Here is a 17919-nt window from a genome sequence, read left to right as displayed (position 1 = left end):
TGCTAACATGGTGTGCTCATGCCAGAGAGGCCTCCAAATTATGTTTACCATGATCTGAGCAAGGGGCGTGTTCAGTGGATGAATTTCTTGAGAATCTGAAAGCCAATCTAGCATGGCTTGCATATGGAGTATATCAGCCACTTTATCTGGAGAATTCTACTTAGATTTATAGAAGAAAAATCCCCCCTTTTTCGGGTGAACACATTTTATGGCAGCTTTTATGCTGCACACCTGTCTGGCTACTCCCTTAGAAATAGCCTGCTATGTATCTGGACCATGTACAGTCAGTCATTTGTTATTAATCAGTTTGCTATTCCATTTTATAGCATTCCAGACCAAATATACTGCTCCTAAGCTAATCACCCTCACAGTCTATTTTAGTAAAGATTCTTCAGGAAGCCAATGATAGTGATCCACAATATGAAGCAATTCTTTCATACCGTATTAGTTTGCCAGCTGCTGGAATGTAAAATACGAGAATTGGAAGGGCTTTTACAAAAGGGGAATTTATTAAGTTGCCAGTTTACAGTTTTAAGGCCATGAAAATGTCCAAATTAAGGCATTCAGGAAAGGAACCTTGGTTCAAAGAAGACTGATGATGTTCGGGGTTTCTCACGTGGAAAGGTACACGTCAGTGTCTACTTGCTCTCTCTCCAGGCTTCCTCAGTGGCTATTCTAGGGCTCTGTCTGTTCTGGTGGCTCTCCAGGTTCTGGCTTGCTTAACATCTCCTGGCAACGTCTGCTGGGCTCCAAGCTTCTCTAAATGTCTGTTTCTGTTCTCCACATGTCCGCATCTGTGTCAGCTCTGCAGTGAAGTTTCTGTCGGCTCTGAGGCTTGTCATTTCTCTCGTTTCTGTCGTTTCTCCAAAATGTATCCTCTTTTAAATACTCTAGTGATTCAATCAAAACCCACCTAGAATAGGTAGAATCACATCTCCATCTAATCAAAAGTTAATACCCACAATTGGGTGCCTTCATATCTCCATGGAGATAAACTAATCAAAAGATTTCAACCTATACTGTTAAATAAGGATTAAAAAAAAAAACTGCCTCCACAAGATTGAAACAGGAGTAAAACATGGCTTTTCTGGGGTACATAGTATTTTCAAACTGTTACACACACTATATTTCCTGATTTCAGTAGTTTCAGTAGTTTCTTGTTTTTGCCTTTCTTCCACCTAGACTACTTTTTTTGTTGGCCACAGGTAGTAGAGAGGCTGAATCTTTTCCCAAAAAAAATTTTCCCTTTGATAGTGGCCTTTCAAGGGCATGCAGTGAACAGTCTAGTAACCAATACTTCAGATTATTTGTCTATAGTAACAATAATAATAATAATAATTTCTTCTAGAATATTAGAGTTAATTGAATCAAAATTTTTAGTGTATACGTATTGTAATAATTTATATATAAAGACAAGCATTCTAACATCAAACTTGAACTGTACCATAGAAATGGAAATATTCTTTACATTATCCATCTCTCTCTCTCTCTCTCTCTATATATATATATATAACTGTATTTAATATACATTGTTAAGAGGTATAATTTCAGAATTTTTAATAGTTGTCTCTTCTTCAACTTTGATTATATTATAGCCTTTCTCAAATAGAATAGTAAAATAGATTTTGCAAATATTAAAACAAGCAAACTAACAACAATTTGATGCCTACTAAAACATTATTTCCAAGGATACAGAGCTCAAATGTCTAAAAAGTCTTCAACTTTGCAATTCTCTCTGTATTTTCTTTCCCTGTTCTCTAGTAGAGATCATTACCTTGTTCCTTAAAAACCTAGTACTCAGAAGTCATGCAGAAAGATTCATTAAAACCAATAGTGAAATAATTGTGAACAAACCTTTTTTAACCAGCCTCTATTTTTTTAGCCTTGGGCACTTTTTTTTTTTTTTCCCTGAAGCCAGATGAGTTTTAAAGATTTAAGAAAAGCAGCAGTAACATTTGAAGATTAAAATCTGATCCGTTTCACAATTGACAATTGTGATTCAGAAAAGGTAGAAGTAAAATTATAAATTCCAATGTACAAACATAGTAATAATGAATATACTTTAGTGGTTACTTAATCTTCATATTAGGAAATTAAGACAATGAATTTAGGAGGATCCAAGATGGCGGCTTAGTAAGGTACATGCGTCTTAGTTCCTCCGACTCCAAATCAACTAATAGGTGAACAGAAACAGTACAGAACAGCTCCCGGGGCTACAGCAGGGAATGGACACACAGCGTAACCCAGTCTGGGCTGGCTAGTCTGACTGCGAAACTCGGCTGCGGTGAGTGAGATCCCCGAGCAGCCGCAGCTGCGGCGGTCCGAGCTAATCCCTCCCTCCTTCCCGGGCTGGCTGAGAGACTCGGAGAGACAAGCTTCCCAGCCAAGGCGGCCGGCGCCACACTTTTGCGGGCGGCTTCGAGTCTCGGCTTCGAGTCCGCAACTACGAGTCTCGGATCAGAGGGCTATCCAAAGTCTGGGCTGGCAAGTCTGACTGCGAGACTTGGCTGCTGCGAGACCCCCGAGCGGCGCGCAATTTCCCGAGCAGCCGCAGCTGCGGCGGTCCGAGCTAATCCCTCCCTCCTTCCCGGGCCGGCTGAGAGACTCGGAGAGACAAGCTTCCCAGCCAAGGCGGCCGGTGCCACACTTTTGCGGGCGGCTTCGAGTCTCGGCTTCGAGTCCGCGACTACGAGTCTGGATCAGAGGGCTATCCAAAGTCTGGGCTGGCAAGTCTGACTGCGAGACTTGGCTGCTGCGAGACCCCCGAGTGGCGCGCAATTTCCCGAGCGGCGCGCAATTTCCCGAGCAGCCGCAGCTGCGGCGGTCTGAGCTAATCCCTCCCTCCTTCCCGGGCCAGCTGAGAGACTCGGAGAGACAAGCTTTCCAGCCAAGGCGGCCGGCGCCACACTTTTGCAGGCGGCTTCGAGTCTCGGCTTCGAGTCCGCGGCTACGAGTCTCGGATCGGAGGGCTATCCAAGCCGCAGTAGGCCCACCCCCCCCGCGGGAGGCTTCCTGGTCCGGTGGGGAATCCCCCAGGCCCGCTGCGGCCTGCAACCAGCCACAGGGTCCCCTCAAGCCGTGGAAGCTGACGCCCCCACCACGCGCGGCCCCTGAACCAACGGAGAGAATTGGATCCGAAATCCCCAGGCCGCGGAGATCGGTGACTGGAGGAGACCCATTCCAAACACTTGAGACAAACGTGTGCCACGTGCGCCACGTACTGGGCAAGATAAGAAAAACAGATCCCAGAGATTTCACAGAAAAATCTTACAACCTTGCTGGGTCCGAAACCCAGAGAAATCTGAATAAATGCCCAGACGCCAGCAGCAGAAGATAACTGTCCATGCTCAAAAGATTGAGAATATGGCCCAGTCAAAGGAACAAACCAATAGCTCAAATGAGATACAAGAGCTGAGACAACTAATGCTGAATATACGAACAGAAATGGAAAACCTCTTCAAAAATGAAATCGATAAATTGAGGGAGGACATGAAGAGGACATGGGCTGAACATAAAGAAGAAATAGAAAAACTGAAAAAACAAATTGCAGAACTTATGGAAGTGAAGGATAAAGTAGCAAACATAGAAAAAATAATGGATAGCTACAATGATAGATTTAAAGAGACAGAAGATAGAATTAGTGATTTGGAGGATGGAATCTCTGAATTCCAAAAAGAAACAGAAACTATAGGGAAAAGAATGGAAAAATTTGAACAGGGTATCAGGGAACTCAAGGACAATATGAACCGCACAAATATACGTGTTGTGGGTGTCCCAGAAGGAGAAGAGAAGGGAAAAGGAGGAGAAAAACTAATGGAAGAAATTATCACTGAAAATTTCCCAACTCTTATGAAAGACCTAAAATTACAGATCCAAGAAGTGCAGCGCACCCCAAAGAGAATAAATCCTAATAGACGTTCTCCAAGACACTTACTAGTTAGAATGTCAGAGGTCAAAGAGAAAGAGAAGATCTTGAAAGCAGCAAGAGAAAAACAATCCATCACATACAAGGGAAACCCAATAAGATTATGTGTAGATTTCTCAGCAGAAACCATGGAAGCTAGAAGACAGTGGGATGATATATTTAAAATACTAAAAGAGAAAAACTGCCAACCAAGACTCCTATATCCAGCAAAATTATCCTTCAAAAATGAGGGAGAAATTAAAACATTCTCAGACAAAAAGTCACTGAGAGAATTTGTGACCAAGAGACCAGCTCTGCAAGAATACTAAAGGGAGCACTAGAGTCAAATACAAAAAGACAGAAGAAAGAGATATGGAAAAGAGTGTAGAAAGAAGGAAAATCAGATATGATATATATAATACAAAAGGCAAAATGTTAGAGGAAAATATTATCCAAAGAGTAATAACACTAAATGTCAATGGACTGAATTCCCCAATCAAAAGACATAGATTGGCAGAATGGATTAAAAAACAGGATCCTTCTATATGCTGTCTACAGGAAACACATCTTAGACCCAAAGATAAACATAGGTTGAAAGTGAAAGGGTGGGAAAAGATATTTCATGCAAATAACAACCAGAAAAGAGCAGGAGTGGCTACACTAATATCCAACAAATTAGACTTCAAATGTAAAGCAGTTAAAAGAGACAAAGAAGGACACTATATACTAATAAAAGGAACAATTAAACAAGAAGACATAACAATCATAAATATTTACGCACCGAACCGGAATGCCCCAAAATACGTGAGGAATACACTGCAAACACTGAAAAGGGAAATAGACTCATATACCATAATAGTTGGAGACTTCAACTCACCACTCTCATCAATGGACAGAACGTCTAGACAGAGGATCAACAAAGAAATAGAGAATCTGAATATTACTATAAATGAACTAGACTTAATAGACATTTATAGGACATTACATCCCACAACAGCAGGATACACCTTTTTCTCAAGTGCTCATGGATCATTCTCAAAGATAGACCATATGCTGGGTCACAAAGCAAGTCTTAACAAATTTAAAAAGATTGAAATCTTACACAACACTTTCTCGGACCATAAAGGAATGATGTTGGAAATCAATAATAGGCAGAGTGTCAGAAAATTCACAAATACGTGGAGGCTCAACAACACACTCCTAAACAACGACTGGGTCAAAGAAGAAATTGCTAGAGAAATTAGCAAATACCTCAAGGCGACTGAAAATGAAAACACAACATATCAAAACTTATGGGACGCAGCAAAGGCAGTGCTAAGAGGGAAATTAATTGCTCTAAATGCCTATATCAGAAAAGAAGAAAAGGCAAAAATTCAGGAATTAACTATCCATTTGGAAGAACTGGAGAAAGAACAGCAAGCTAACCCCAAAGCAAGCAAAAGGAAAGAAATAACAAAGATTAGAGCACAAATAAATGAAATTGAAAACATGAAAACAATAGAGAAAATCAATAAGGCCAGAAGTTGGTTCTATGAGAAAATCAATAAGATTGATGGGCCCTTAGCAAGATTGACAAAAAGAAGAAGAGAGAGGATGCAAATAAATAAGATCAGAAATGGAAGAGGAGACATAACTACTGACCTCACAGAAATAAAGGAGGTAATAACAGGATACTATGAACAACTTTACGCTAATAAATACAACAATTTAGAGGAAATGGACGGGTTCCTGGAAAGACATGAATAACCAACTTTGACTCAAGAAGACATAGATGACCTCAACAAACCAATCACAAGTAAAGAAATTGAAGCAGTCATTCAAAAGCTTCCTAAAAAGAAAAGTCCAGGACTAGACGGCTTCACATGTGAATTCTATCAAACATTCCAGAAAGAATTAGTACCAACTCTCCTCAAACTCTTCAAAAAAATCGAAGTGGAGGGAAAACTACCTAATTCATTCTATGAAGCCAACATCACCCTCATACCAAAACCAGGCAAAGATATTACAAAAAAAGAAAACTACAGGCCGATCTCTCTAATGAATATAGATGCAAAAATCCTCAATAAAATTCTAGCAAATCGTATCCAACAACACATTAAAAGAATTATTCATCATGACCAAGTAGGATTCATCCCAGGTATGCAAGGATGGTTCAACATAAGAAAATCAATTAATGTAATACACCATATCAACAAATCAAAGCAGAAAAATCACATGATCATCTCAATTGATGCAGAGAAGGCATTTGACAAGATTCAACATCCTTTCCTGTTGAAAACACTTCAAAGGATAGGAATACAAGGGAACTTCCTTAAAATGATAGAGGGAATATATGAAAAACCCACAGCTAATATCATCCTCAATGGGGAAAAATTGAAAACATTCCCCCTAAGATCAGGAACAAGACAAGGATGTCCACTATCACCACTATTATTCAACATTGTGTTGGAGGTTCTAGCCAGAGCAATTAGACAAGAAAAAGAAATACAAGGCATCAAAATTGGAAAGGAAGAAGTAAAACTATCACTGTTTGCAGACGATATGATAATATACGTCGAAAACCCGGAAAAATCCACAACAAAACTACTAGAGCTAATAAATGAGTACAGCAAAGTAGCAGGTTACAAGATCAACATTCAAAAATCTGTAGCATTTCTATACACTAGCAATGAACAAGCGGAGGGGGAAATCAAGAAACGAATCCCATTTACAATTGCAACTAAAAGAATAAAATACCTAGGAATAAATTTAACTAAAGAGACAAAAAACCTATGTAAGGAAAACTACAAAAAACTGCTAAAAGAAATCACAGAAGACCTAAACAGATGGAAGGGCATACTGTGTTCATGGATTGGAAGACTAAATATAGTTAAGATGTCAGTCGTACCTAAATTGATTTACAGATTCAATGCAATACCAATCAAAATCCCAACAACTTATTTTTCAGAAATAGAAAAACCAATAAGCAAATTTATCTGGAAGGGCAGGGTGCCCTGAATTGCTAAAAACATCTTGAGGAAAAAAAACGAAGCTGGAGGTCTTGCACTGCCTGACTTTAAGGCATATTATGAAGCCACAGTGGTCAAAACAGCATGGTATTGGCATAAAGATAGATATATCGACCAATGGAATCGAATAGAGTGCTCAGATATAGACCCTCTCATCTATGGACATTTGATCTTTGATAAGGCAGTCAAGCCAACTCACCTGGGACAGAACAGTCTCTTCAATAAATGGTGCCTAGAGAACTGGATATCCATATGCAAAAGAATGAAAGAAGACCCATATCTCACACCCTACACAAAAGTTAACTCAAAATGGATCAAAGATCTAAACATTAGGTCTAAGACCATAGAACAGTTAGAGGAAAATGTAGGGAGATATCTTATGAATCTTACAATTGGAGGCGGTTTTATGGACCTTACACCTAAAGCAAGAGCACTGAAGAAGGAAATAAATAAATGGGAACTCCTCAAAATTAAACACTTTTGTGCATCACAGAACTTCATCAAGAAAGTAGAAAGACAGCCTACACAATGGGAATCAATATTTGGAAATGACATATCAGATAAAGGTCTAGTATCCAGAATTTATAATGAGATTGTTCAACTCAACAACAAAAAGATAGCCAACCCAATTACAAAATGGGAAAAAGACTTGAATAGACACCTCTCAGTGGAGGAAATACAAATAGCCAAAAGACACATGAAGAGATGCTCAATGTCCCTGGCCATTAGAGAAATGCAAATCAAAACCACAATGAGATATCATCTCACACCCACCAGAATGGCCATTATCAACAAAACAGAAAATGACAAGTGCTGGAGAGGATGCGGAGAAAGAGGCACACTTATCCACTGTTGGTGGGAATGTCAAATGGTGCAACCACTGTGGAATGCAGTTTGGCGGTTCCTCAAAAAGCTGAATATAGAACTGCCATACGACCCAGCAATACCATTGCTGGGAATCTACTCAAAGGAATTAAGGGCAAAAACTCAAACAGACATTTGCACACCAATGTTTATAGCAGCGTTATTTACAATTGCAAAGAGATGGAAACAGCCAAAATGTCCATCAACAGAAGAGTGGCTAAACAAACTGTGGTATATACATACGATGGAATATTATGCAGCTTTACGGCAGGATAAACTTATGAAGCATGTAATAACATGGATGGACCTAGAGAACATTATGCTGAGTGAGTCTAGCCAAAAACTAAAAGACAAATACTGTATGGTCCCAATGATGTGAATCAACACTCGAGAATAAACTTGGAATATGTCATTGGTAACAGAGTTCAGCAGGAGTTAGAAACAGGGTAAGATAATGGGTAATTGGAGCTGATGGAATACAGACTGTGCAATAGGACTAGATACAAAAACTCAAAAATGGACAGCACAATAATACCTAATTGTAAAGTAATCATGTTAAAATACTGAACGAAGCTGCATCCGAGCGATAGGTTTTTGTTCTGTTTTGTTTTGTTTGTTTTGTTCTTATTATTATTACTTTTATTTTTTTTCTCTATATTAACATTCTATATCTTTTTCTGTTATAATGCTAGTTCTTCTAAACCGATGCAAATGTACTAAGAAACGATGATCATGCATATATGTGATGATGTTAAGAATTACTGATTGCATATGTAGAATGGTATGATTTCTTAAAAAAAAAAAAAAATGGTCAGCACAATACTGCCTAATTGTAATGTAATTAATTATGTTGGAACGCTGAATGAAGCTGCATCTGAGCTATAGTTTTTTTTTTTGTTTTTTTTTTTTCTCTTATATATTTTTGTACTTTTTATTTTTATTTGTGTTTTCTCTGTGTGTTATCACTTTATTTCTTTTTCTGTTGTCGTGCTATTTCTTTCTCTAAATCGATGCATATGTACTGAGAAATGATGACCATACACCTATGTGATGATATTAAGAATTACTGATTGCGTATGTAGAATGGATTGATTTCTAATGTTGTGTTAGTTAATTTTTTTAATTAATAAAAAAAATTTAAAAAAAAAGACAATGAATTTAAAGGTATCAGATTGATAAAGCAGCAATTGAATTTTATAGTGTTTTTTAAATTTAAAACCATTATTAAGAGATGACTAGTCTTTATGAGGTGAATTTTTATTTTTCATTTAAGTCAAAACTTTTGTTAAATCGTATTTTCTACAAAAATTGGCACATTATTGCACTTCATGTAGAAAACTGAAGTAATGTGGGAGCAGTTTATTCCATGAATAGTTACTGGTTTTATGAATCATTTAAATTATGTATTCTGTTAAATTTTATTAGCTTATTATTTAATTTGAATGTTTTCTTGTTTTCAGATTGAGATCCATTCCTTATAGCCATAGCAGAAGAATAATAGCTTTCCAGGATCAATGAAATAGTTCAAAAATAGTTTATCCACGGAGACATGAGTATATAATAAAGAGATATGCCCAAAGTTGGGAATCTAAAGTTTTCCCTTTTCAAGACATACAAAGCATAAAACAATATAATTGCAACTTGTTTTTTCCATCTAGACAGGTTAAATTTGTATGCCAATATAATAGCCCCTCTCTGTCAGGTCTGTGTTGACTCCTCTCCAGAATACTGATGAATCACAGGTGGGTTGTTGCTCAGGGAACCTCAGGAGTAGGTGACTATCAACTGACAAGTCATTCCTGGATCAATGTATTTTCCCTTTTACTTGGTATGCCGTAGCTCTTTATGGGCAGGCACAGGGAATCAAACCTGAGTTCTAGCATGGCAGGTGAGAATTCTGCCACTGAGCCACCATGGCACCCCCCATGCCATAGCTCTTGAAAGATACCATTTTAGTAACTGTTTCATGAAAAAATACTGCATTATATTTCCTTTCTTCCCTTCAGTCACTGTTATACAAAGTGAACAGAACTTTATACAGAACATTCAACATTTAGTTAAATAAATGCTGGGTAGGAAATTAAGGTGGTTAGTACAGGAGGGATGACTAAGTGAGGAAATCGGTCTTTTGTTAACCGCTCTTATGATTTTTTTAAATAGACTCTGCTTTCAGTTTCACTTGTTGGGCAAGTTAGATAAACATGATTTAATGGGTTCTTTACTTAAAATTATGATTTCCCCTTTTACTCACAATCCAACATAACAATAGGAAATAATGCCAGCAGTCTTTTAAATAAGTGATACAGGATGATGGGTTAGGCTTGTTCATTGTGTCCAAGTTCCACATCTGTGTTGTCATAGCAACTTCTTCAAAAGACTACTTAAAAAAAATGCCAGAAGTTTTTCTTACTGATAGAGCCATTATATATCTCTAAATTGAAGAATGCTGAATTGAATTTGACTATCTAAATATATTAAAATGAACTCTTTGGATATTTGCTAGTTTTATATATTTTTTTTACTTTTTAATTTTTAAAGCATTTTTTGTTAGAGAAGTTGTAGGTTTATAAATATATCATGCATTAAATATATAAAATACAGAGTTCTTGTTTACCACCGTATTAGTTTACCACCATTTGTTATATAATTCATGAGGTAGCGTTTTTATAATTGTTTTATTAACTATAATCCATCATTTATAGTTCAGTTCACTGAGTTGTAATAGTAACTTTATATTACCTAAAATTTCCCTTTTTCACTACATTCACACGTAGAGTTCAGTGCTGTTTGTTACATTCAAATGTCATATGCTGCCATAACCACCATTTTAAAAGACATTCTATATAATGTAAGCATTAGCTTCCCACTCATTATCCCCGACCCAGCCTCTGGTAACTTATATTCTAGAATTTGACTCTATGAATTTGTTTATTCTAAATATTTTATACCAGTGAGATCATATAATATTTTTACTTTTGTATCAGGCTTATTTCATTCAGCATGATGTCATCAAGGTTCATCATCATGTTGTCACAGCAATCAGAACTTCATTCCTTTTTTTTTTTTTTCAGGACTGACTACTTACATGTTTGTAGCTAAGAGTTTTAAGCCCGATAGATTTCTCACATTAAACACAGAAATATAAGGCACATGTTTTCCTAAAACAAGCATATGATCAGAAATACATAAAAATGAAAATACAGACATTGATAACCTTAGAACACTTCACAAGTTTCAAAGGAAAAGGAATGGACATTTCCAGTTTACTGCTATACTTTTGCGGTGGTATTTCTCTCCTCAAAAGTTTGAGGGCGATTAGACAGCAGTTCCCCTTTCCAAGTTCTGTTTAATTTCGGCTGTATATTTCCCATAGAATCTTTCTGCCTTTTTGTTGAATTTAGCTTTCCTCTCATTAATGCAGTCAATATCTGCATCATCGTTATGAGGACGTCTCCGGCTATATTTGTCTCGTTTTTCAATTTGCTTCTCCAAGTCTATGACCATCCTATTAATTTCCTCTGTGGATGGCACATGTGTTCCGTGAAGGAGACTGTTTGATGTTGGGTAGAATTCCTCTCCATGTTTTCCTCTCAGCCTTTCATATGTTTCCATATCAGGTTTGATCTGCTTAGTCAACCGATGATACTGGCGTAACTGGGCAGCGGCATAATCTGAAAATCCCAGATCGGGTTTCTTCTCTTCTTTTTCCTCTCCCATCTTTCTGCATCTTCTGCGCTGATCTCCAGCAATTTCATCCTCTCATAGTCTTCCCCTTTTGCTGCACATTCTTTTTTCTTTTCTTCTTCCTGCAATTCCTGCTCCAAACGAGCTTTTTTAGCTTCCCAGTTTGCGGGTAATTTATGTCTTTTATCTTCTTCCACAACTTCCTGGTGATTTAATTTTCGAGCTTCATTTCTCTTCAGGTGCAGCTCCCGAAATTTTCTCAGTCTCTGTTCGCGCTTCTGGACAGCCAACTCCTCAGCTGCAGTGAGGGCTTGCTCCTCCTCTGCGATCGTCTTCCTTACGGGCTTCCGTCGTCTTCTTGACGGGCTACCGCTTGGGGGCAACTCTCTAACTGCTAAGGGTTTATTCAGAGCTCTGTACTGGGGTTCTAAGGTAACGCCGAGACTCAGCAGCAAGCTGCTGAGGGACCCAAAAGACTTGAGCCGAATACCAATTAATGGCACAAAGCTTCATATTGTTACATAGTAAGAACTTAAGTGCTCGGGGGCTCAAGAGCTAAAAGGACCCCGACGCTTGGTGAGCTCGGGTTATATACAGTTTGGAGGAGGGGTGGAGTCGGGGCATGTACGTCAGGGGAGGGTAGCCAACCACACAAGCTAAGAAGCAGTTGCTAGGCTTAGGGCAGAAGTTAGGAATAGGGAAGTGTAGAACATAACAGGAAGGGTGCGGTTTTGTGGTGGGCTACGGAAATGGGCGGTCCACGACAGGAGGGGGAGAGACTGCAAGTAAGAAGAATAGGGAGTGAGATTAAAAAATTTTTAAGGGCTGCTAGGCTCCAATCCCAAATAATACGCCACACTCCTCGGTGCTATTTACCAGTACCTCAGCCTCACTCGACGCCGCCATCACCCAGCAGCGCTTTTTTCCCAGGACCACTTCATTCCTTTTTAAAACTGAGTGTTATTCCATTGTATGTATAGATCACATTTTGTTTATCCACTCGTCAATTCGTGGATACTTGGATTGCTTCCAACTCTTGGCGATTGTGGATAATGCCACTCCAAAGATAGATGTGTGAATATGTATACAGTTCCATGCTTTCAATTATTTGGGGTATATGCCCGGTGGTGATATTGACAGATAATGTGGTTATTCTGTACTTAGCAGTCTGTGGAACTGCCAAACTATCTTCCACATTGGTGGCACCGTTTTATATTCCTACCAGCATAAATTAGTGTTCCTATTTCTCCACTTTCCTCTCCAACACTTGTTTAGTTTTTATAAAGCAGCCATTCTAGTGGATATGAAATCATATTTGTGATTTTGATTTGCATTTCCCTAGTAGCTACTGATGTTGAACAACTTTTCATGTGCTTTTTTAACCATTTGTATTTCTTCTTTGGAAAAATGTCTATTCAAGTCTTTGGCCCATTTTTTAATTAGGTTGTCTTTTTATGTTGAGCTGTAAGATTTCTTTCTATATCCTAGATATTAAACCTTTATCAAATATATGGCATCCAAATATTTTCTCACATTGGGTAGGTTGCCTTTTCTATTTCTTGACAGTTATTTGAAGTTCAAAAGTTTTTAATTTTGAATAGGTCCCATTTATCCATTTTTTCTTTTGTTGCTTGTGTATTGGGTGTAAAGTCTAAGGAACTATTGTCTAACACAATATTCTAAAGATGCTTTCCTCTGTTTTCTTCTAGGATCTGTATATCCTAGTTCTTATTTTTAGATCTTTCATACATTTTGAATTAATTTTGAACATGATGTACGATAGAGTCTTCTTTCATTCTTTTGCATATGGATATCCAGGTCTCCCAGCACCATTTGTTGAAGAAACTAGTCTTTCCCATTTCAGTCGACTTGGCAACCTTCTCAAATATCAGTTGGTGTAGATGTGAGGATCTCTTTCTAAACTTTAATTCTATTCTGTTGTTCTTTATATATCTCCTTGTTCCAGTACCATGCTGTTTTGACCAATGTAGCTTTATAATAAATTTTAAAGTCAGGAAGTATAAGTCTTCCAACTTTGTTCTTGTTCTTTAAGATGTACTGGCTATTGAGGACCCCTTACCCATTCAAATAAATTTGATAATTGGCTTTTCTGTTTCTGGAAAATAGGATGTCACGATTTTCATTGGGATTGCATTGAGTCTGTAATGAAGGATTAACGTCATAACAATATTTAGCATTGTTAATCCAATTTGGATTCTTTTTATTCTTAACTAATTACTCTGACTAGAACTTCCAGTTCATTGTTGAGTAACAGTGGTTAACAGTGGCCATCCTTATTTTGTTTGAGATCTTAGAGGGAAACTTTCAGTCTTTCACCATCATGATGTTAGATGTGGGCTTTTCATAAATACCCTTTGTCATGTTAAGGAAGTTTCCTTCTAGTCCTATCTTTCGAAGTGTTCTTATTAAGAAAGGATGTTGGATTTTGTCAGTTGCCTTTTCTGTATCAATTGAGATGATCATATGATTTTTCCACTTTGATTTATTGATGTGGTGTATTACATTAGTTGATGTTCTTGTATTGATCCGTCTTTGCATACCTGGAATAAAACCCACTTGGTCATGGTGTGTTACTGTGCTGCTGGGTTGGATTTCTGTATTTTACTTCTATATTCATTAGAGAGATTGGTCTGTATTTTCTTTGTTTTCTTGTGGTATGTTTATATTTGTCTGACTTTGGCATTGCAGTGATGTTGGCATCATAGGATGAGTTAGGTAGCTTTCCCTCCTCTTTAGGTTTTGTTTGTTTGTTTGTTTGTTTGTTTGTTTGTTTTGAAGAGTTTTAGCAGGGTAGATACTAATTCTTCCTGGAATGCTTGGTAGAATTCACCTGTGAAGGCATTTTGTCTTTTCTTTCTTAGAAAGTTTTTGTGACTGATTCAATCCCTTTAATTGTGATTGGTTTGTTGAGAGCTTCTACTCTTGAGTCAGTATTGTTTTTTCCTGTGTTTCTAGAAAGTTATCCATTTCTTCTAAGTTGTCTAGTTTGTTGTCATAGAGTCTCTCATACTATTCTCTTGTTATTGCTTTTATTTTGTGGGGTTAGTTATGTTCCCCTTCCATTTCTGATTTTATTTATTTGCATCATCTCTCTTTTTGTCTTTGCCATTCTAGCTAAGTGTCTGTCAATTTTATTGGTTTTCTCAAAGAAGAGATTCTGGTTTTGTTGACTTTCCATATTGGTTTTTTGTTTTGAATTTCATTTTCTTCCCTAATCGTTGTTATTTCTTTCCTTTTCATTTTGATTTAGTTTGCTGTTCTTTTTTTCTAGTTCCTCCAGGTGTGCAGTTAAGTCCTTGATTTTTGCTCTTTCTTATTTTTCAATATAGGCATTTAAGGCAATAAATTACCCTCTCAGCCTTTGTTGCATCCCATAACTTTTTTTTTTTTTTTTTTTTTGTTTTTTTTTTAAAGGAAAGACAGAGAGAAGGAAGGAAGGATAGAAGGAAGGAAGGAAGGAAGAAAGGGAAACATTTTTTAAACATTTTCTTGTTTTATTGTATTCTGTTTCTCCGTTTTTGTTACATGGGCTGGGGCCGGGAATCGAACCGAGGTCCTCCGGCATAGCAGGCAAGCACTTTGCCCGCTGAGCCACCGCGGCCCGCCCTGCATCCCATAACTTTTGATATGTTGTGTTCTCATTTTCATTTGCCTTGAGATATTTACTGATTTCTCTTGTGATTTCCTCTTTGACCCTTTGGTTGTGTAAGAGTGTGTTTAACCTCCACAAAAATGTGAATTTTCAAATCTTTGCCTGTTATTGATTTCCAGCTTCACTCAATTATGATCAGAGAAAGTGTTTTGTATAATTTCAGTGTTCTGTAATTTTTTGAGACCTGCTTTGTGACTCAACATATGATCTATCCTGGAGAATGATCCATGAGCACTTGAGAAGAATGTGTATCCTGCCGTTAGAGATACAATGTTCTGTAAATGTCTTTTACGTTTTTTCTTTGCATTGGCAGGCACTGGGAATCTAACCCGGGTCTTCGGCATGCCAGACGAGAATTCTGCCATGAGCCACCATCACACCACCCTATAAATGTCTTTTAAGAGCTCATTTATCGTGTTATTCAAGATCTGTTTCCTTATTGAGCCTTTGTCTAGATGTTCTATTCATTAATGAGAACGGTGTATTTAAGTATCTGACTGTTATTGTAAAGGTGTCTTTTTCTCCATTCAGTGTTGCCAGTTTTTGTCTCAGTTATTTTTAGGGACTCAGGCTAGGTGCATAAATGTTTATATTTCTAATTGGTGGATTGCCCCTTTTATTAATATGTAGTGTCCTTTATCTCTTGTAACTGTTTTACATTTAAAGTCTGTTTTGTCCCATATTAGTATAGCTGCTTCTGCTCTTTTCTGGTTGCTGTCTGTGTGGAATATCTTTTTCTGAGTTTTTACTTTCACCCTATTTGTGTCCTTGGGTCTAAAGTGAGTCTCTTATAGACAGCATATAAATAGATCCTGTTTTTTAATCCATTCTGCTAGTCTCTGCCTTTGAGTTGGGAGTTTAATCCATTAACATTCAATATTACTATAAAGGCACTACTTTCTTCAACCATTTTGTCCTTTGTATTTTAAATGTCATATCTTAGTTTTTTCTCTCTTTTAACCCTTTTGCTTACCTTTACTGAAAATCTTCATTTCTACACTCTTCTCCAAACCTCTCTCTCCTCTCTTTACTTATCAGCCAGTAGTACTCCCTTTATTATTTCTTGTAAAACAGGTCTCTTGGTCACAAACTCTCAGTTTATGTTGATCTGTGAATATTTTAAACTCTCCTTCAGTTTTGAAGTACTAGATTTAGTGTTCTTGGCTGACCATTTTTCTCTTTCAATATCTTAAATATATCATACCATTGCCAACTTGTCTACATGCTTTCTGCTGAGAAATCCATACTTAGTCTCACCAAACTTCCCTTGTATGTGATGGGTCCTTTCTCTCTTACTGCTTTCAGAATTCACCTTTGTTTTTGGCATTTGAAAATATGATTGGTGAGTATATTAGAGTAAGTCTATTCAGATACGTTCAATTTGGGGTACATTACACTTCTAGAACCTGTAATTTGATGTTTTCATAAGAGTTGGGAAATTTTTGGTAATTATTTCCTCAGTTATTCTTTCTGTACCTTTCCCCTTCTCTTCTCCTTCTAGGACCCATTCAGTTTTGTAAGTGTATTTTTTTAATGATTTAAAATTTGAAGGTATAAGTGCCTCTTTTATCAAATAAATGATTACAGTGACAATTTCATTTTAACTCAGTTAAGACTTCCTTTGCAAATAAGTGCACTCTAATATCAGACTTGCACATATAACCCACATTTAATTCAACCACATAGATATTGTTTATGAATAGAATGGAGAGAATCCTCATTTATCAGGGAAATTTTAAATATAAACTTTAAAATAAATCTGTAAAAATATATGCATTTTTGTGTGTGCTGTAACTTTGTAGAAAAAACTCAAAAGATAAATATACAATGAAAATTTAAAAGATTATCTAGTAGTGATAATTGTATGTATGGACTTTGCTCTGTTTTCTAAATTTTCTCCTTTTTGCATGCATTTCTGTTGAAATTATTATTCTAAAAGAGTATTTATATTAAACATCCCTGCAAAAATGTTGATAATGCCTTAAAGTAAGTATTCTGAACCTTAGTCGTCCAGCATTTCCTAGCACCATAAATAGATATACACACTCTAGTCTCAAGTCTGTGACTAGTCAAGACAAATTCAGCAGTCATTGGGGCAAGGAAGAGTGCATTCAGATGAAATATATGATATCTCCCTTAGATGCAAATAAATGATCTATTTTATATCGGCATATTTCTCAGCAGGTATTTAGCTGGCTCAAGCTTGTTGTAATTGTACCCACTAATAATTAAAATCTTTGATAGTTATTATGGAAAAATGACAAGAACTTCATATCTGTAGTCAAGAATTTTTGCTAATACAATTGATAATGTGTGATAAATTCATTCTGTAGTAGTGAGTAAACCAATAATTGAATTATAATTAATTCGGTAATCTTATCTATGCATATATACAAATAATATATAATGTATGTTATATGTTCTTATATATATAGTGTTGAAAATTAGAGCTAGTAAAAAAATGTTTCTCTAATACTTATAAAATAAAATGAATATTTAAGTTTTGAAAATGCTTTATGATTGAACCTTTTGCCATCTTATTTTTACCTAAACCAAGTCACAGATAATGATGCTATTGATTTTAATAATATGCTTAGTCAAAGTCCTTTGAAAATAAAATCTCATTACTTCTTAATGTACTTCACTCTGTTCAAGTCAAATGTATTTTTAAAATATTTATTTTCAGAGTTAAATGGTGTCCTGTTTGTACCCCTAGAAAAAGACCAGTTTATGCCCTTCTCACCAACAAGGTTAGACCAAATAATCTAATTTGCCAACACATACTG

General features: G+C 36.8%; 1 protein-coding gene and 1 pseudogene across 14 annotated transcripts in view; one reads left to right on the top strand and one right to left on the bottom strand.

Moving 5' to 3' along the window:
* The window catches only part of AFG2A (AAA ATPase AFG2A), a 439139-nt gene that overhangs the window by 200147 nt on the left and 221073 nt on the right, over positions 1–17919 (top strand). For 2 of the 14 annotated variants that reach the window (XR_013167563.1, XM_077140104.1), the window contains one exon: positions 15447–16475. The exons of the other annotated variants lie outside the window; for them this stretch is intronic. Coding sequence is in view for 1 of the 2 variants with exons in the window: in XM_077140104.1 (XP_076996219.1) it covers positions 15447–15461 (15 nt within the window). In the remaining variant the exon portion in view is untranslated. Of the gene's footprint in view, positions 1–15446; positions 16476–17919 lie in introns of those variants that run through there. 14 annotated transcript variants of the gene reach the window in all.
* Positions 10854–12387, bottom strand: LOC143666364 (pre-mRNA-splicing factor SYF2-like; annotated as a pseudogene).

Source organism: Tamandua tetradactyla, chromosome 22 (assembly GCF_023851605.1).
Source record: "Tamandua tetradactyla isolate mTamTet1 chromosome 22, mTamTet1.pri, whole genome shotgun sequence".
Taxonomy (NCBI): Eukaryota; Metazoa; Chordata; class Mammalia; order Pilosa; family Myrmecophagidae; genus Tamandua; species Tamandua tetradactyla.
Note: the sequence above shows the minus strand (reverse complement) of the source record. Positions and strands in the feature narration are given on the sequence as shown.